The 22011-nt window shown below is 40.3% G+C and overlaps 1 protein-coding gene across 1 annotated transcript in view; it reads right to left on the bottom strand.

The window, feature by feature from the left end:
• Positions 1–22011, bottom strand: part of trpm3 (transient receptor potential cation channel, subfamily M, member 3) — a 149068-nt gene that overhangs the window by 63157 nt on the left and 63900 nt on the right. The window contains exons 2-6 of the mRNA XM_053610758.1: positions 15986–16065; positions 14010–14211; positions 13479–13692; positions 12611–12735; positions 9153–9324 (exon numbers count right to left, since the gene is read on the bottom strand). Coding sequence (XP_053466733.1) covers positions 9153–9324; positions 12611–12735; positions 13479–13692; positions 14010–14211; positions 15986–16065 — 793 coding nt within the window. The remainder of the gene's footprint in view (positions 1–9152; positions 9325–12610; positions 12736–13478; positions 13693–14009; positions 14212–15985; positions 16066–22011) is intronic.

The raw sequence follows: 22011 nt of genomic DNA on the forward strand, positions 1-22011 counted from the left end.
TTATTTATTTTTTTTAAAGCAGCACAGGCGAACACAATGAAGAAATCCAGTGAAACGTTTGCCTAGCAACAAAAGTGATCAGACACCAAATTACCCTCTTCAACTGTGAGCAGAAGTCTTATAAGAAATTGTCTTGGTGCGCCGCTAGAGCTAATAATCCATTTACTGCAGAAAGGCAAAGCCAAATAGACTGTAAGATGCCAAGGATCATAAAGCACAGTGTGACAAGCAAAGGCGTAAACAGAAAGTCGCATTAGCGGTTCATTTCAGGTTTGCGTACAGGGATTGTGTATAATCCCTTTGTAGAAAAGCATTGTAATTCATCATGCTGTAACTTTGGGAAAACAATTTATTTGTGAAACCTTGCTTTGAGCTTGTTATCGACCTACCTGGAGTGGAGGTTCGATTGGCCACTTACAGTAATAAATTGGCAACCTTGAAGCGTCAACCTTCACATAACTGAAGGACAAGAAAAGTCGCCGAACTCCTTTAAAGCGAACTTTACTAGAGCTTGTGCACTGTCTCAAATTCTCATGTTCATTTCTAGTCTAGGATAGCAACCACTGTAAGAAAACCCACCAAATGCTTGATAATCTACTTAAGCATCTACTCTAACCAGACTTCTTCAGAAGCTCCTCACTGCTTCTCCTAAGTTCTAAATGTACACTATTGTACTATGTACACTACTTGTCTGGGGAAGCGTTTCAGTTTTCAATGTGTACATGAGGGTTAAATTCTCTATTTACATTAGTCTTAGAAACTAATTTTAACCATGCACCTTAATTTTGACCTTCAAACCAAAACGTCTTTAAGAGAATAAATATATACATTGCATCGTGCGTATCCAAACCTCTAACTGGTACTGTAGCTAGAAGTAACAGCCATGTAGTCTGTCATGCCTAGCTCATTTATACCTAGTGCTAATTTTGTAAGATGTCTGATTGTTTTATTACCTAGCAGGATTTAGGCTTTCGAATAGTCTACAGTGGCACAAAGTTACTCTGCCAGTGAAAAGTTTTTGCACAGCTAGAGTTTTATTACAGTTTAATCACTATTGTAGCCACGTTATTGAGTCTCAGATCCTAAAGAGACTCTAAATGAGTGTTTTATTAAAGGAAGGTGAAGCTAGAGGATAAACCATTAAGCATATTAATGGAAAAGACTCTGACCGTGCTGGTATTAACTGTAAAACATAAATATGTGCTGCTCAAAATAGATGCTTGACGCTTGGAGAAACTGGAGAAAATCCTCCTAAAAGCAATCATCATACATTTTTATATAGATTGATTAATATGGAAGATTATTGTGATGTGGTTGTTGTTTTTTTTTTTTTTTTTACAACAGTTATGGGCTAAGATTTAAGGGTTCTGTTGGTAGGCGAGAAAGAAAATGAGAAAAAGACATTCAGGGATTAATAAAAAAAAAAAAAACTGATCTGGTGCTTGAAGAGCTCATGTTCATTCAATTAGCGATCAGGATTATCCCGACAGACAAATGAGGAGTATGAGAAATATTGAGTGCTAGCATAATGTAGGGAAATTATGACCACAATAAACGCAGGAGTCTAACTGCAGGACAATAAGCGCAAGGTTCATTTTGTACTTACCAGCAATCGTCTCGGTGGATCTTAAATACAGTCCAATAACTCAAAATCTGATTCAGATTCTTCTGCTACTGACAAATCGGTTTTAATATCTACAGTAATCACAGGGCTGTACAGTGCGACGCTTTTGCTCACATTTGCGATTCAAAAATATTCTGGACGGAGATACTGTGCTACCATGAAGCATACCTTAACAACGAAGACACGTTTTCCCAACAAGCTTCTGAGGTAATGCTGTTGTTTGTTTAGCTACCTGTGATAGATGGAGTTATGAATAAGAAGCATTGAAAAAGTACAGTGGATATATATATATATATATATTAAAAAAAGTCTACACACCCCTGTTAAAATGGGAGGTTTTTGTGATGTAAAAAAATGAAACCAAGATGAATTATGTTAGAATCTTTTTTTTTTTTAAAAAAAAACCTTTATTGTGAAATTTTAACCTATAAATTAAAGTGAACAACAATAAGAATTATTTTAGATGGAAAAAAAAAAAAAAACTTCTAAGCTGGGTAAGCTTGCATAAGTGTGCACACCCTTTTATAATTGGGAATCTGGCAGTGTTGAGAATCAACCGATCACATTCAAACTCATGTTAAATACTAATTAGTAAACACCTGCCATCAGTTAAAATGACTGATTACCCCAAATAAAGTACAGCTGTTCCTATAGGATTTTCCTGACATTTACATCTGACATCAAGAGCTTTCAAAGCAAGTACGGGATCTCATCGTTGGAAAATAATCAGGAGAGGGTTCCAAAAACATATCCAAGGCATTGGATATACCACAGAGCACTGTAAAGACAATAATCAACAAGCTTAGTAAATATGTCACAACAGTGACACTACTAAGACCAGGACGTTCCTCTAAAATTGATGAGAAGATCAGGAGGGTCAGGGTTAGAGGCCTACAGCAATAGGTTACAATTTCACAATGAAGATAGAAGGTTTATTTTATATTTTTTTTACATCACAAAAACCTGCCATTTTAACAGGGGTGTGTCGACTTTTTAGAACCACTATAATGTAAACCAGCTAATACAGTAAGTAGGATGGTTGAGGATGTTCTTTGAGTGAGAGACTCCTCCCAGGGAATTCTGCTGTCCAGTGTTACCTCAAGGATTCCTCTGGGTTCTCCACTTTCCTCCTACCGCTCAAAAAACCTGTCGTCAGGTGACTTGGCTCCTCTAAATTGCTCCTAGGTGTGAATATGTGTGCACGGTGCCTTGTGCTGATCTGGCATCATACCCAGAGTGTATTGCGGCCAGGCGCTACAGACGTATGAATGAATCATTCCAGTCAACATATCGAGTTCTTCATTTGTCTACATTTTAATGGAGTATCAGGGGTGGAGAAAGAGAGAGACCGAGAGGGATGCATTGAAAATTTGCGTTGATAAATTAGAACCATGTGAGAGAGAGAGGGAGAGAGAGAGAGAGAGAGAGAGAGAGAGCGATGAGAGAGAGAGTACCCAGAAGGCTATTCCCATATGGTACAGTGGGAATTACGCCAATATACCACAACCCGCTGAGGAAACGTTCAAAGGAAGTGGCAGGAAATGATATCCAGAAATAGTCCTCTCAAGCCAAGGGAGCAACAGATGCCACCATCACACAGAGCCCTAAAGCAGGTTTTAGGCTAGAAAAACTGGTACCCTGATGGCACGACAGTCATAGAATCGGTTCGTTCAGTGAAACATTTTGGCATATATGCTGGTCAAGAATGTGACAACACTTAGCACATTTATTAACTACTAAAATAAAAGCAGGTCTCTCCAGTGGTCCCAATTTTTTTAGAACCAACTTTAGGAAATATAATGCACTCTTGAGCTGTCCGTGGTGCTGAAATGAGCCGAATGGAGAAGCACGTTCTCCGGGCCAACAAGGGCGGAGCTTTAGTTCAGCTTAATCAGCCAATCACAAACTGGATCTTATGGCATTTGACTTTTGCAAAGCACTTATAATAAAATAGTTTTATACTTTTATGTTCAGTTACACACACACACACACACACACACACACACACACACATACACAGGGATTTTATTTAATGTTTATTTAAATGTTTTTGTAGACTGTTTCAATGAGGAAAACAGAGACACCATGCATGTCCATTCGTATACCATATCCAAAGACTCTATTCTAACTGCAAAGCTGTCAAAACAAGATGATTAGTTCATCCTTCTTGAGTCTCTTGAAAAGAGAACAAATAAGATATAGTCAAAAATGAACAATAAATGAGTTATAAGAATGTGAGGACTCTTTAAAAAAAATAAATAAAAGCTTAAAACCGTTACGTGAAATGACTTAACACTATGTGTATCATTACCTTACTGATACAGAGTGGTGTGTGCTTACACCAGAGAGACGGTGAAAGCTTATTGGAGTTTGGATGCTGTGTAAGAAATAGCTGCTCTTATAATGTGGCTTGCTGGTGAGTTAGGGCATTACTCAGCTGAGTATTCACCTGTTTCACCACATTCACGACATACAAATCATATCGATCTCTGGTTTTAAATGTCCGTTAGACCCCGATACGGTATGTTGATGACTCTCGTTAGGCAACTGTGAAACTTTTAAGTGTGCAATATTTCAGATAAAGTTCAGATCATATGTGTGTTATAGATCCTGGAGTTCTCTGTTCACTTCAGTGATCTAGCTGTTTTGCTGTGCTTTAGCTTTTGGAAATCGATACACTTTCATTTCTGAAAGCAAGTTTTACTCCTGGCTTGAGGGAAAATCCAACAACCGAACAACATGGACATAATTTTAATTTGGACATCCTGTCATTAAATCACATAAAAAGTAACATAATAGAGCCACGTAGCGTATGGTTCTTCACAAGTGTTTTAAATGATGTTTATCACCTAGGGACAGGTCACTTCCTGTGCTGTTTTAAAAAAATATATACTTGTTTAAACTTATGTTTTGCTCAGTTATATGCATTACTATATTGCATATCCTTACCAAAGATACAAGGAAAAGTGAAAACTTACTTATATACAAATTTCCTTTGTATAAATGAATGACAACAGTTTCCACAAGAAATAAATAGCGCTCCCCTACATCCTAAACCCTAATTTAACCTCTGGGTAAAAAAAAAATTTTTTTTTAAATATTGGCACATCCATTACCCTACATGCAGCACCATGATAATGTTAGTTAGATAAATAGTTACCTTAGCTAACTTAGTTCACAACAAGCCAGCTTCTAACTGATCGACCGTTTTGTGTAATGACAACCAGAAGTCAAATTTACTAGCAAGCTAACATTAATCCAGTCATTATGTTGTGTAATTAAAACCAGTGTCTTATGCCCAGCAGAATGTTGAACCAAAGAAGTGCAAAGAAAACGAGTGGTGATGCCATATCATTAAAATTGTAATCAGCTGCTCAAATTAAACCGTTGATGCCCCGGGGATGATAGTCACTCAGTAAAATGAGGAAATACATTGTCCTCCAGAATTATTAACACCCTTCATAAAATCGAGCAAAACCGGTTTGTATAAATTACACACAATAATTACAATTTTCCACTCAATTAATATGATTTTTCTTTGTCTTAAAAATGTATGCGGCAATTTTTTTTTTGACACCTCTAAAGAATATGTCAAACAAATGAACATGCTATTTTTCATTTGCTCGCAGTCCTCAAGAACGCTGTTGTTGCTTTTGATTACAATTAGGGCGTTAATAAATGTAAAAGTTTTACATGTCTTTAACACTTAAGATTTTGCCGGCTATTGGAATCATGAGTCCACAATGAGGATGAGGAAGATGACGGAGATAAAAAGTTCCGCAGTTTAGGTGATTCTTGTGGTCGTCAGGTTTCGAAAACAGCTATAAAACACCACTAAGAAAACCGTGCCCTTCTTCAAAATATCATTTCTTGTGCGTTATTATTGTTGTTCATTTTCATGAGGGATGCCAATAATTCTGGAAGGCACGGTAGAAGAGGAACACTTTCTGAGTACATTTTCATACTGCAGTTGTTTTAATATCATTCATTCGGAATAAACAGCACCAGCATGGGGCGATGCAGATCTCTGTTGATCTCTGTTGTTATTTGAATGTTATTTAAATCTGACTAAGCACTGAGATTAATATTTGAAACAGACTGTGGTTCACACTCATCACTCATATAATTTTTCATATCCAGTAGCAGATAGGATCGTGTTCTGCTTTCACCTAAAACTTTTATTGTTAATTTTTTTTTAACCGTTAATCATTTATCATAATTGCTGCATGGATGTAGATGCTGTTGATGACAATTGGACATCCCTTTGCCTTCCCAGCCCCCTCTATAATCCCAGGCATAGGATGACAAAGGGAAGTCCACAAGTCACATGACTCTGGGGAGGGGAGTGCGGGTCAAACACTCAATTCCTAATAACCACTTCCTGTTTCCTCCAGCGGATCCCAGACATCAGTCCCATTCCTAATTAACTGTATGAGCTGTGGCTTGGCTGTTAGTTGCGGTCAGTGGAGATGGATTAGGGGGACAAAAATGATTTCCATGCAGTACTTGAATTGAATACTAATGGATTGAAAACCCTGACCTAAAGAGAAAATCCAATGCCTCAAACCCTACAACATCCAACTGAACAAAACATAATGCCACCAACACTAGCCTGAATTTAATAGATAATCGCTTAAGCCCCACAACAGCCACTTCTAATGAACATACATACTAAAGCCCAATAGCATCCATCCAAACCGAACATATAAGACCTTAAGCCAAAACAAACATACAACACAAGTCCATCAACACCATACCAAACTGAAAATAGAATCCTAAACACCCCATTAACTACAATGACTAAATAGAAAGGTCCCACAACACCCACCAAAATGAAACACACTTTGCATAAAGCTTCACAATGGCCACCCATTCTGAATGTCCATGACTGAAGCCTGCTGATCATCGACTGCTCCTACTGAACATCTAAAATCCCCTCAATACCTACCCAAACTAAACATACAAGGATAAAGACTCTCAACACCCACCTGACCTAATATTCCAAGGCTTAAATTCTCCCTAACAGCACCCCAAACTGATTATACAAGACCCAAAGAACTCCAACAGCAACCCATACTGATTATACAAGACCCAAAGAACTCCAACAGCAACCCAAACTGATTATACAAGGCCTAAATCACTACAACACCAACCCAAACTGATTATACAAGGCCTAAATCACTACAACACCAACCCTGGCTGATTATACAAGGCCCAAAGAACTCCAACACCAACCCAAACTGATTGTACAAGGCCTAAATCACTATAACACCAACCCTGGCTGATTATACAAGGCCCAAAGAACTCCAACACCAACCCAAACTGATTGTACAAGGCCTAAATCACTATAACACCAACCCTGGTTGATTATACAAGGCCCAAAGAACTCCAACACCAACCCAAACTGATTATACAAGGCCTAAATTACTACAACACCAACCCAAACTGATTATACAAGGCCTAAATCACTACAACACCAACCCTGGCTGATTATACAAGGCCCAAAGAACTCCAACACCAACCCAAACTGATTGTACAAGGCCTAAATCACTATAACACCAACCCTGGTTGATTATACAAGGCCCAAAGAACTCCAACACCAACCCAAACTGATTATACAAGGCCTAAATCACTATAACACCAACCCTGGTTGATTATACAAGGCCCAAAGAACTCCAACACCAACCCAAACTGATTATACAAGGCCTAAATCACTACAACACCAACCCAAACTGATTATACAAGGCCTAAATCACTACAACACCAACCCAAACTGATTATACAAGGCCTAAATCACTCCAACACCAACCCAAACTGATTATACAAGGCCTAAATTACTACAACACCAACCCAAACTGATTATACAAGGCCTAAATTACTACAACACCAACCCAAACTGATTATACAAGGCCTAAATCACTACAACACCAACCCTGGCTGATTATACAAGGCCCAAAGAACTCCAACACCAACCCAAACTGATTGTACAAGGCCTAAATCACTATAACACCAACCCTGGTTGATTATACAAGGCCCAAAGAACTCCAACACCAACCCAAACTGATTATACAAGGCCTAAATCACTATAACACCAACCCTGGTTGATTATACAAGGCCCAAAGAACTCCAACACCAACCCAAACTGATTATACAAGGCCTAAATCACTACAACACCAACCCAAACTGATTATACAAGGTCTAAATCACTACAACACCAACCCTGGCTGATTATACAAGGCCTAAATCACTACAACACCAACGCTGGCTGATTATACAAGGCCCAAAGAACTCCAACACCAACCCAAACTGAATATACAAATTTTATACCAACCCTTTATACTGATTATATAAAGCCTTATAATACCCAACCATACTAAATATACACAGCCTAAAGCATTATATTGTCTATGCTAATCACCCCTAATGCCAACCCAATTTGGACATACAACTTTCAAAAGTCCTATAACACCTGGCTGAACTCTACCTATAATAACACATTCCCATTCCAAGCATGACACTGAAGAACAGATTTTATGTGTAATTCTCCACCACTGCCTTTGTGTACCCAAAGGTGATTTCACACTTACTATACTCGTTAATTTGCTGCACCGGAATCAGAGTGATATTTATACTCCTGATAAGTTTGCTGTTTGGCTTGGTGTGCATAATTAAAGGAACTAAAAAGCAAAAGAACATTGGTATGGGTTGAAAACCCACTCAAAAATCATTTATAGGTCAGAAATCCAGTGACAGAAATGGGTAAGAACCTGGAGATAGTTGTAAATAAATGATTAGTTTAAAACATTTTGCGTATCACATCCAGGTTTATTTTCTCGGTTTTAGTTCCTCAGTCCAAATATCCAGAACCCAGGATGCTTTCAGCGCTACATCTCTGGCCTTTAGCTTGTAGCTGGGTTGATTCGTGGTTGGCTTGTGATTGCATGATTGAGAGTGATTGCTGTGTTCTCACCTGCCCAAACGACCTGCACCGAGGGGGAAAGCCCACCAGGATTAAATTCAAACGAACTAAACGATGCATATGTGGAAAGTGAGCGTTATTGGATTGTAATACTGAGCTCCATCATGTGCCACAGATACCTGCTAATGACTGCAACTTCTTCACTGACATCGTTCTAAATTAAATAACAAACCTCTGATAGACAGGCTGATTCCCTCCGGGCCAGTTCATCTCCGTTCGTCTATACTGTGTATTCTGCGATCATTTATTTCTCACCGTTTCATTTAATCAGCATTGATTAATGGCTATAACAGGTGCTATGACTTGAAGTCATGTATATAAGGTGTCATGTTACAACTTTATCCATCATAATAGCTGAAATAATTTCCTGGACTTGAACCCAATAGCTGAAAGTGCATTGAGGAATCTCAAGCCTCAGCACACAGTACAATTACAAACGTCCTGTCCCGGGAGAGATAATCCACCATGAGTGCTTGGAGTGCATAATCACTTTTTCCCAGCATGCCATTTGTCTTGACGGCACTAAAAACTAGCAGGGTGGAGACTCACGTGTGTTGATCTTCTGCAGAGAGATGTGTTTCTCCAGCTGGCGGCGAAGCTTAACCTCGGCACCGTACTTGCCCGTGGTGCCGTTATCAGCTAGGATGAAGTGCGAGTGCAGGCTGTTCAGGACCGTCAGCTTACTCAAAGGATTCGACATGGTCTGGTATGGCCGGACCACCTGAATCACACACACACAAACACAGAAGAGACTGTTAGCTCTTGGGTGATTAAATGTGCGGTCTGATCCTTTCTCACCTAGCTCTCTAGAACCTAGCAGATTACCCATGATGATTAAAGGTTTCAGTGGGTTATGAGTTATTAAAGGCGCTCTACAATGGGCTACGAATGGAAGTTAAGGGGGGTGTCTAATGGGTTGTAATTATTAGTGATGGTGAAAGCGGTTGTCTGATAGGGACTAAAGGGGTGCGCTAACTGAGTGGTTATTATTACGAGTAATGGTTAGAGGTGCTAGCTGATGGGCTATGATTGTGAACGGTGGAAAAATGGTATTTTATGGTGTTTAAACGTGTAATGTACATTTGCTCAGCATGTTCTTTGTTAGCAAATTCAACAATCTTCAATCATGGTCCATAGTGTGGTTCAAAGCACAGGCAGGCAGCATTAAAACAAGGATAGTCCATGATCAAAGCTGAGACACAGGCAAGAATCAAGTAACTGACACAAACATGGAAACGGGATATACTGAAAGGCAGAGATACTAAGGCACGTAGCAATGTAAACAAAAGCACTTTGAAACCCAAAACAGCAAGAAAGCAGTGCTCATCACACTGGGAACTACAACAGACAGGGAATTTGTCATGTACTGCATTATTATTATTATTATTATTATTATTATTATGAATGGTGGCTTATGAAGTATATGTAATAAGTAGTGGTTTAAGCTGTTATACATGGTTAAAGGAGTATAGTGTATATTTTATAGCTTATATACTTTCACACTGCATGTTTTACCCAACTTTACAGTGTATGATAAGTAATGCTATAGAAGAGTCTTAAAAACACGATAATATAATATAACAATATTATACAAGTTTGTCTACAATGCCAGGATTTATCAAATGCTTATGGTTCTGATATAATAAAAGTATACAGTGTATCCGGAAAGTATTCACAGCACTTCACTTTTTCCACATTTTGTGATGATACAGCCTTATTCCAAAATGGATTCAATTCATTATTTCCCTCAAAATTCTACAAACAATACCCTGTAATGACAACGTGAAAGAAGTTTGTTTGGAATCTTTGCAAATTTATTAAAAATGAAAAACAAAAAAAAGCACATGTACATCAGTATTCACAGCCTTTGCTCAGTACTTTGTTGAAGCACCTTTGGCACCAATTACAGCCTCAAGTCTTTTTGAGTATGATGCTACAAGCTTGGCACACCTATTTATGGGCAGTTTCTCCCGTTCTTCTTTGCAGGACCTCTCAAGATCCATCAGGTTGGATGGGGAGCATCGGTGCACAGCCATTTTCAGATCTCTCCAGAGATGTTCAATGGGGTTCAAGTCTGGGCTCTGGCTGGGCCACTCAAGGACATTCACAGAGTTGTCCTGTAGCCACTCCTTTGTTATCTTGGCTGTGTGCTTAGGGTCACTGTCCTGTTGGAAGATGAACCTTCACCCCAGTCTGAAGTCCAGAGCGCTCTGGAGCAGGCTTTCATCAAGGATGTCTCTGTACATTGCTACATTCATCTTTCCCTCGATCCTGACTAGTCTCCCAGTTCCTGCTGCTGAAAAACATCCCCACAGCATGATGCTGCCACCACCATGCTTCACTGTAGGGATGGTATTGGCCAGGTGATGAGTGGTGCCTGGTTTCCTCCAGACATGACGCTTGCCATTCAGGCCAAAGAGTTCAATCTTTGTTTAATCTTTGGTCTGAGAGTCCTTCAGGTGCTTTTTGGCAAACTCCAGGTGGGCTGTCGTGTTCCTTTACTGAGGAGTGGCTTCCGTCTAGCCACTCTACCATACAGGCCTGATTGGTGGAGTGCTGCAGAGATGGTTGTTCTTCTGGAAGGTTCTCCTCTCTCCACAGAGACATGCTGGAGCTCTGTCAGAGTGACCATCGGGTTTTTGGTCACCTCCCCGACTAAGGTCCTTCTCCCCCGATCGCTCAGTTTGGCCGGGCGGCCAGCTCGAGGAAGAGTCCTGCTGGTTCCAAACTTCTTCCATTTACGGATGATGGAGGCCACTGTGCTTATTGGGACCTTCAATGCTGCAGAAATGTTTCTGTACCCGTCCCCAGATCTGTGCCTCGATACAATCCTGTCTCGGAGGTCTACAGACAGTTCCTTGGACTTCATGGCTTGGTTTGTGCTCTGACATGCATTGTTAACTGTGGGACCTTATATAGTCAGGTGTGTGCCTTTCCAAATCATGTCCAATCAACTGAATTTACCACAGGTGGACTCCAATCGAGTTGTAGAAACATCTCAAGGATGATCAGTGGAACCAGGATGCACCTGAGCTCAATTTTGAGTGTCATGGTAAAGGCTGTGAATACTTATGTACATGTGCTTTTTTTTGTTTGTTTGTTTTTTATTTTTAATAAATTTGCAAAGATTTGAAACAAACTTCTTTCACGTCGTCATTATGGGGTATTGTTTGTAGAATTTTGAGGAAAATGACGGATCTAATCCATTTTGGAATAAGGCCGTAACATCACAAAATGTGGAAAAAAGTGAAGCGCTGTGAATACTTTCCGGATGTACTGTATGTCAAAACGAGAGTCTTTTCCGGTCTACGACTTCAGAATGACACTGACCGAGAGAAAGAAAAGAGGGGAGAGAAATATTTTATGGTAATTTTCGCTGTCTCTTTTTCTTCACTTTCTCTTTTAACCATATGACAGTCGACTTCAGGAAAAGAATCTGAACTGTGAGTGAATGAGAGAATAAGATATGAAGAGAGTTAGTAGAAATGGGCGGCCATAAATAACAGATAAGTGTGTGTTTCTTATCTGAGCCTGTGGGACTTAAATAGCTCATAGCAGTTCAATTATTCAACACATTTGTGTCATTACATAATGTATGTAGAGAATACATGAATGTCTTAAATAGATTATTCTTTCTTTTACATTTTTTTGAAATCAGTGCTACAAAGCAGTACCACTATGCTAGGAGTTGAAAAGATGTTGAAAGATATTATGTAACTACTTTTGGCCATATTCAAAATTGGCAAATAAAGTCCAAAAGCTATGCCAATATTTATGTGAGGAAAGTTACACATATTCAGGGTCGCGTCACTCTCGACCCTGTCACTAGTCACTCTTCCTGCACTCCCAATTCAGATTATGCAAATCACCTGCATGTACATGCAAATACCTCAGATTTTTCTACAGTAGAAACGTCTGAAACAGGGTTTTCAATAGTATTTGGACACCAAAACAAGAGATTTATGTCAGGATATGTAGTACAGAATTATGATTGCATGATTACATACGTCTTTGCCCACGAGGTCCTCCTGGTTTTCTACTATACCCCAGGGGGCAATCCCGATGGTGCAGATTTTGCCCCGGGATTTGGAGGCGTGGTCTTTCAGAGCATCACCTACGTGTCTGATAACCCCTGCAGGTTAAGAAGCAGAAAGAAAGCGGGTATAGACTACGCGTTATTTATACATTATAAATTAACAATCTTTGGTGAACACATTTTTTTTTTTTACTGTCACACATCTGTACTGCTTTCAACTGTGACTATAGAGTTCTTCCAGCCTTGCTGCGGAACGAAAAGCCAATTTGGTGAAGTCAGACCTGATCCAGCTCCTACCTGTGAAGAGTTGAGCCAATAGCCTTGGTAGTGGAGAGACCTCAGTGTGTTTCAGGCTGGATAAATGTATTATCAGTGTTGTGTAGGTTAAAGGATTTAGGGTTAGGCTTATAGGAGGAGTTGGATCAGCTCCAGCTCAACCTCCTGGATATTTGGTTCTATGTTGGGTCGCCTTGCTATCTGTTTTTCGGATTCGCCCTTGTATTGTTCTTTGCTGATCGCCTGACTATTTGACTGTTCCTAAACTATATTTGCATCCATCTCTGACTCCATCGCATGACAATTTGACATGGATTCCGACAGCAATTCTCGAAAAAGCCTAAATTAAACGTTAAACTGATTTTCAGCCACCTCCACCTCTCAGGTGGTGTAATTAAACATCAATCAGAGCTGTCTGGCAATCCCTCGGTGAACTCCTCTCAACATCTTAATAACGGTGGATATACTCAAAAGTATAGAACGTATTGGAAATTTCCCCCAGGAGAAATCCCGTACGAAACCATTAGAGGTTTTCAAAGAAGTAATCTGCGTCGTGAACGCACCGGTGTTGACTCCACCGGTGAAGATCCAGGCTCCGGTCGTCATGGCAGCTTTGATCAGGCCCTTCCCGAACACCTGCTTGAGTTTGGGCTGCAGCTCGAAGTTCTGCAAGCCTCCGTGCACAGATATGAGCAGTTTAGGAAGTTCCAGCTGCCACTCTTTAGTCATGAGGTGCAGCAGCAGGTCGGCTTTGGTGTCATACGACACACGCACATACTGACCAATCACAAAGCACAAAAACAAAATGTATTCATTTAGACTGCATATTAATGTTCACGTTTATATACAGTACATATTAATGTTACTTATTATACACATATTATATTATACACACTTTATTTAGTTATTTATTTATTTTGCATTGTTCCTGTTTACATTCAACCACCATTAGCATTCTGCTTCGATACAATATTGTTAAGGAAAAGTTGATCAATACTAGAACAGGTCCTTACTTCCTGCTCGTACTGAGTGTGTGTGTGTGTGTGTGTGTGTGTGTGTGTGTGTGTGTGTGTGTGTGCGGTGTGTGCAGATACCATGGCTTTGTTGGAGTGGCCTCCTCCCTGGAACTCGATGGTGCCGAATGCGTCGGTGGGACTCAGCTGCGTGTGTTTGCTGATGGACCATTTTTCAGGCAGGCTGTCACTCTTCAGCGTGCGCTCTGATCTGTCATTCTGATTGGACGAGATGCTGGGGGGCAGGCCCACGTGCTGGCCGATGAGACGGCCACAGCAGCACCTGGCCGGGGGGGGGACATGTGAACATTCTTCTACACACTACTGAGAACCGCCCCCCCAGAAAGATAGCCTGAGGTTTGAATATCTGTGTTAACTCTGAAAACTGCCTTAACAGCTGGTAGAAACTCAATACTGTACTCTATGATGTATGTGTGTTTGTGTGATTTGTCTGACGTGTATACATTTTTAGCGGACTCAAACTTTTGGACTTTAAAGTTTTTGATCTTGCTATCAGGGTTCAGAGAAAAAGCCCTAAAATACAACAACAAAAAAAAACCACTTCCTTTACATCTTTAAGTTTTCAAATTCTGTGAAACATTTTAGTCTTCATCATTTATATCAGAATCATTGCCTGTGAATAGCTCATGACAGTGGCAAATGTTCTCTCGTTTCTTTTCATTCATCTTCATCCTATGATGTGCTTTATCCTGGTTAGGGTTGTGGTGGATCCGGAGTATTCACACAGTGTGCCGATGTGCCTCAATTATTTCTTCTACAGTGTTCATTCATTTGGACAGACTGCCTATTAAAAAGCTCCATCTGACCTGTCTGTACTCCTGTCATATTAGCTCACCACCCCCCCCCCCCCCCCAAAAAAAATCTGACATAGTTATTACAGAGAGTTTTTTTTTTTTTTTTAAATGAGTACACTTTGCAACCTTTGTATTATAATATTATCAAATTTAATATCAAAGTAAAGTCTGTTCAAGTCCTTAATTAGGATTGACTGCCGTCGACTGGAGTTTCTCTTGAACACCAATTTCACAGTTCTATAAATTTTCATGTGCTCTGGTAGCAGACTCAAAACATTTGCTCCTTCTGGCTGAACGCCACAGGGATGATCAAAACAATGCATAGAAAGCCATATTAAGTCGATGTTCCTCACAAGCGTACACAGGATGTCCTGGAGAGAATATTCTTGCCAGTTTCTACAAGGTCTGCGTCTTTATCAGGCTATCGCACACGACGTAACTTGGCAGTCTCCTGGCAAGAAGATTTCACTTCTTGAACTCGTTAAGCAAATATTCCGCGAACATATATACCATTTTCTCACAGAAATACATAATACACTTGCTATGAATAATGTGGCTTTCAAATCGCGTTCATTTCTTGGCAAGTTACCAGAGCTAGCTTGATATGTGGGTGGTATTGAGACCTCTTCTGCAAACATATTACCACTCTCCATTAAAAATAGTGACATTCTCCAGTACAAGAACTAAACTAAAGTGGAAAATAACAAGAGAGTACACAAGAACCCAAGAACACGACCTGAACGAATAAGTGAGAAACACAAGAATTTACACCAGGTGTTAGGAGCATCCATTTGTTGGATGAAATACACGGCATCCCAACAAATATTTTATAAACAGTATATTTAAATTCCTCAAGGACTTCTCAAAAGCTCTTTGTTTCTAAGTTATATGCTTGGAAGACTGGGAAAACCCACCACATGGAGAAATGTTGACATTTTCTACACTACCCTCACTGTAGTGGACTCAGACTTTGGTATCCTGGTGTACTTGAAGTACGGTTTTAAAATGGAATGCTGCTCTTCCACCACTGCTCTGGAAATACAGTTAATCTGAGAGGGTAGGTCATCACCTATTCCTTTCCATCTCCAACTCTGGTTTTCTTTAAATCAATCAATATTTAATTTTACTCCCAGATTGGATATATCCCCCCGCATTTCTCTGTTCCATTCGAATAAACTGCATTGTGTTCGTTTTAATCCAACTCTCTAGTCGAACCTAAGGATATAATATAAGGAGTCTTACCTATGGGGATCTTTGGTGCTGACGATGATGTGCACACATTCTCTTTTGCTGAAGACTCGCTCGATCCACGATTTCTGAGCCTGAGGAGACAAAGGAAAGAGTTTGGGCATCAAACCCCAAACCTGGCATTACCTGAAAATCCTAAAAAATAATAATAATAATAATAATAAATAAAAGCCCCAAGCATTACCACAAAACCAAACACACCCCAAAGCAACTTGAGCAGTGAACACCACTAAAATAAAATAAATAAATAAATAAATCCACAAAGGATCCAAAGTTTTGAACACTGAAAACCAACAAGACTGTTGTACATTAAATAGGAATAAAAAAAAAATACTGCATGACTGAAAAATCCACCTTGAAAAATCCAAAATGAGCACAATGTTTGAACTATTTAGTGCTCAGGTCTCTCCCCCTGACCCCGACCTTCCCACGCTCAACCCCAGGTCTTATAAAAACCTGGCCTCTGGGTTAGCTTGTACAGGGAAACCCTGGTGTGATGAATCAGCAGATCACCGGCGACCCGCATTCACACCACCGTGAACACACACAAAGTAGGTCCTGAAGTGGATGAGATGGTTTGTGACAGAGTTGGTGGGATAAGCAGCGGCAGCGTTCATGTGCTGTGACAGGGAAAAAATAATAATGAAAAGGAAGGAAAACAAAAAGGAATGGAAAGAAAAGGACTTCGCTTTAAGATAGAGCTAGAGAAGGTTATTGAGCCGTAAATAGAAAGTGTAAGTTGAAATAGATTTTCCTGTCACTGGTACTAAGCAGCTACAGAACCTGACCCATGACAGTCAGCAGAGAAGATAAAAAGACTCACGAAGATTTAAAAAAAAAAAAAAAAAAACAACTGCACATTTCTTAAAGAAATTATTTTGGCTAAACAGAGGTTTACGTGAAACAGTTGATAAGCTGTAATATTTCATTTTTGTTCAGTTTTGCATTGAATCTAGAAGGATGATGTGGGGCAGCGGTGGCTCAATGGTTAAAGGCTCTGGGTGACTGATCAGAAGGTCAGGAGTCCCAGAACTGCCAAGCTACCACTGTTGGGCCCCTGGGCAAGGCCCTTAACCATCAGTTGTATAAATGAGATAAATGTAAATCGCTCCGGATAAGGGCAACTGCCAAATGCCGTAAATGTAATGTAGCTAACAAGTAAGGGAAGCTTACACACACACACACACACACACACACACACACACACATATATATAGTTAATGGTTTGTTAGTCTGTTTCAGGAACTGCACAAGACGTTGCATTGGGTCTTCAGGCTGAAATCGAGCAGGTTTGAAACGTGTGTTATCTAAAGCTTGGATTGGATCATGCACGGGTTGGCTTGTATCAGGCATCAACTCATGCAAATCCAGATCAAAAGCTTCGGTTAATTAAATATCAAACATTAGAATGGGGGAAAAAATGTGATCTCTGCAACGTTGACCGTGGCGTGGTTTTCGGTACCAGACGGGCTGGTGTGAGAATCTCAGAAACTGTTGATCTCCTGGGATTTTCACTTACACCAGTCTCCAGAGTTGTGAAGAATAGTGTGGAAAAACAATAGATATCCAGTGAGTGTCATTTCTATGGATGAAAACACCTTGTTAATGATAAAAACCAGAGGAGAATGTCCGGAATGGTTTGAGCTGGCAGGAAGTCTACGGTAACTCAAATAACTATTCTTTATAACCAACGTCGTGAGCAGAAAATCATTCCAGAAAGTGTAACACATCGAACCTTGGGGTGGCTTCACAAGAGCGCATCGGCTCCTATCAGCTAAAAACAAGAATCAGATTTATATATATATATATATATAATAAATCGTCCAGCTGTTTTCCAATCTTCAGCGACAGTGTCTTTTGACTAGCACCATAGACTCTGAATAGATCCCATTAAGCTGGGAGAATAAACGCATCATCTTTCAACTCTGTTTAAGTATTCATTGTCGACTCGTATTTGTCTAAACAAGCCATGTTCGCAAGTTCGCAAATCAGACCAGAGATGACTGGCCATAAAGAATATATAAGCCAAGGTAGTTCATGTTTAGAAAACTACAATTGCTGAACTACGACCGGTCCCCCTACATTTATCCATCCATCCATCCATCTTCTACCGCTTACTCCTTTTCAGGGTCACGGGGAACCTGGAGCCTATCCCAGGGAGCATCAGGCACCGCTTACTCCTTTTCAGGGTCACGGGGAACCTGGAGCCTATCCCAGGGAGCATCAGGCACAAGGCAGGGTACACCCTGGACAGGGTGCCAGTCCATCACAGGGCACACTCACATACACATTCATACACTACGGACACTTTAGACACGCCAATCAGCCTACCATGCATGTCTTTGGACTGGGGGAGGAAACCGGAGTACCCGGAGGAAACCCCCGCAGCACAGGGAGAACATGCAAACTCCACACACACATGGCCCCAGCGGGACTCGAACCCCGGACCCTGGAGGTGTGAGGCGAAAGTGCTAACCACTTAGCCACCATTTCTCCAAATTTATTCAAATTTAGCGATTCAAGCTGTACACTATAACACTATAATCTGGTACACCTCTCGCTATATGTCCGCACAGCGTCCCTAGCAATACCATGAAAACCTCCATATGTTTATAATACCTTCATAGCGTTCAAACATACTGTTTTAATAATAAAAAAAAAATACTGTCACGCCGCTTAGTTCTAATTTGCTTAGTACGTTGTTTAGATTTGCTCTGTGTACATAATAAACTCCAGGTGTCCACTTCATTATTAACAAACTATCAAACTAGTACAAGATGGATGCAATTTATAATTATATACTATAACTATTAACAATGTAATTCATCGTGTTTATATAAAGTCGGCGTTATTATACGGTATGGTGCAATAGTCTAGTTCTAACTTTTCATATCAAACCCTACATATAAATCTGGCCAATCATATTACATCACAGACTTAAATCAACGAGTCCCGGCAAGTTGGGACAATCACGTGCGACGATGAAGTCGAGATCGTGTTTCTGTGCTCATTAAGAAACGATTATTAACAGTGTGATAAAAGTGATTTTTTTTTTAATTTTGAAAGCCAGTTTTTAAATAAATTTAAAAAAATGATATGCTTTGTAAATAAACATTAACCGAATCTATTTTCTTCTGGTGTGTAAAAATGTCAAATAAAATAAAATAAAAAACGTTAACCTTTGAACGCTACTGTAAAATAAATAAATAAATAAATAAATAATAAAAAAATATAATCATTTTAGATGATCCAGTAAGCAAGCTGAAAAGATGTCCATACTTCATTGCGTGCATTCTTTTGGATTTAAGATGCCAGACGTGCATGAGATGCGACATTTTGCTCAGAGTGTACCGAGAACGTTCTGCGCTAATACGTGAAACTGATTATAAGTAAAGTATTCTTAGAATAAACTGAGTAAAATCTTACTTTTATCTTGTATTTTTTTGATAAATGATGAGGAAAAAAAAGTTACCTGTATGGATTCTTGATCTATATTAGAAAGCAGCTATCTCCGTGTGTGTTCTTGGTGTAGATGCAGTTATACTGAGAGTCTGTCTGTCTGCCTCTCTCTCTCTCTCTCGGTCTGTCTCTCTCTCTCTCTCTCTCTCTCTCTCTCTCTCTCTCTCTCTCTCTCTCTATCTGTCTTTCTTGCGCAACCGTGTTACAATTTCAGCAGCCATCACACACTTTTCTATCTTCATGAGGACCTTTCATTTGCGCTATAGATCCAGCTATTCCTACATCTAATCTTAATCTCAGTAACCAGAAGGAAATAATTTGGCTTTTTTTGTTTGTTTGTTTGTTTGTTTGTTAAAGAATGTGAAAACCTGTTTGTTGGGGACTTATTTGTATGATATTTTGGTCTTTTTAGTCCTCACAAACGAAATCGTACATACATGTATACACGCTACAAAAAAAAAAAGACAACAACAAACACATTCTCATCATATTTGCCCACAAATCGGCAGTAGAGTGTTTTGTACTGCAGTGCCGGCGTACACTATACGCTCTCTGTCTCTCACACACACACACACACACACACACATACTGTACACACACCCACACGGAGTGAGAGGTAGACTCTAGTCGAGAACACTCCCCTTATACGCTCGCCCTGATATTATTCTATAAATGGAGGGCTATAATAGAGTTACATGAAGGCAGCGCAATGGCCAAAATCTGGCACTTCTTAAACACACACACACACTACCTGTAGGGGAACTACAATTTATGTGTTCTTTTTCACTGCACAACCTTTGGAACCAAACTGGAATTGTTTTTGTTCTTCCTTTCTGCCCATCAGTCCAGTAGGACTCAAGGACTAATGCTACTCTAGGGGGCGTGGCTAATAGGACCAGTGAATGCTGAGTCATCCACCCAGCATTTTAGATGCTGTGGAGTGATGATGAGACGCAACGCTGGTTGTGTTTCTGTGAATATATGCTGGTTAACCAATCCACCAATCTCAGCTGAGCTAGTCACACCGCAAGTCGGTTAAACGCTGTGTGATTCCATTCGCTAAACACGCACTTTATTACGTGACTAAATTAAACGACGGAGGTTTTCTATCTGCTTTACTGCTGTGTTATTTTACTTGTCTGGGATGAGGGGATCGATTCCTGACACCGTACTTTCCTCCGGGTCCTCCGGTTTCCTCCCCCGAGTCCAAAGACATTGGGATCTCTAAATAGTCCGCAGTGTGTGAATGCGCCCTGTGACGGCTTGGCATCCCGTCCAGGGTGTTCCCTGCTTTGTGCCCCGAGTCCCCTGGGATAGTCCCCAGGCTCCCAGCGAACCTTGTGTAGGATAAGCGGTACAGAAAATAGATGGGAACGATTGCAAAATGTGCTCTTTCTGTTCTGGCAAAAATGAAACCCAAGAGTTATTTAATGACTGCCACAGAGTTTTTATTTCCTTCCTTAATTAGCTCAGTTAGAGAAGTATCGACCGAAGCTGCAGTAAAACTGCATCTTATTAAGTTGTGTGTTGGTGGACACATGGTCGAGAGAGCAGTGTTAGTGGGGAACGCTCGAGAGAAACATCAGAGGCGCTGAAATCCAATAAAACCCAATTTAAACCCAATTTGCTGCTGTTGTTTTTGGGTTTTTTTAAAAAACCAAAGACATGCTAATAACATGACTATTAAAGTTTGGGGAACATTTTAAACATTACAGAAAGTCTATGTGGTGGAGGGTTTTGAACAGTTATACGCTGCAATGTCAGCGCTGAGAGTAGATCCAGTTCTAATGCATGGTTTAAATATATTTCTCCTAATAACACATATACGGACTGGTACGAGTGAATGAACGCAGATTATAAATGTCACCGTTGATATGTTGTTGATGAGTTTCCTGTAAGGACTTTGTAAGTCTGCACTGACGCCGGGTCGATCCCTCGGGAATTATCGAACAAACCGGTAAACGATTCGAACCGGGTTCCAACCGAGCGGAAGTGGTGAGCGGCAAGTCCACGAAGGGAGAGTTCGACTCGGGGACTTAACGTAGCCAGAGAAAACACCGAGAAAGATCGATCCTCGTTTGAGAAACAAGCCGACTAATCACGGCGCTGTGGAAAAGCAGATTTAAAGCTCGGCAGGAGAGCGGCGAGCTGAGAAATGGACCCGTCGATATGAACGTATCAGCGGTGTCGCTGGTTTAATGTCCCGCGGCCCGATACCGATCGCATGAATCGATTGATTCTCTCGCTCCGCCAGCATCAGCACAGTTTCGCTGGAGCTGCAAGCAGCATGGTGCTATTCCGCGACAATGATGGACAGCATCCTGTTATCTCCCTCTCTCCATCCTTCTTTCCTTCCATCTCTCTCTCTCTCTCTAGTGCCGCCTTCTCTTTCTCGACTGCTCTGTCTCTCTAGCACATTCCATCTCCACCCGGCTTTCCCTTTAACACTTATACAGCTCTCTGTCTCTTTCCTAATCATATATTCTCTTTATTCCTACAGTCAAAGTCTGAAACGTTCTCGCTCTATAGGACACAATTTTGCTGTTATTATTTATTTATTT

Source organism: Ictalurus furcatus, chromosome 22, assembly GCF_023375685.1.
Source record: "Ictalurus furcatus strain D&B chromosome 22, Billie_1.0, whole genome shotgun sequence".
Classification (NCBI taxonomy): Eukaryota; Metazoa; Chordata; class Actinopteri; order Siluriformes; family Ictaluridae; genus Ictalurus; species Ictalurus furcatus.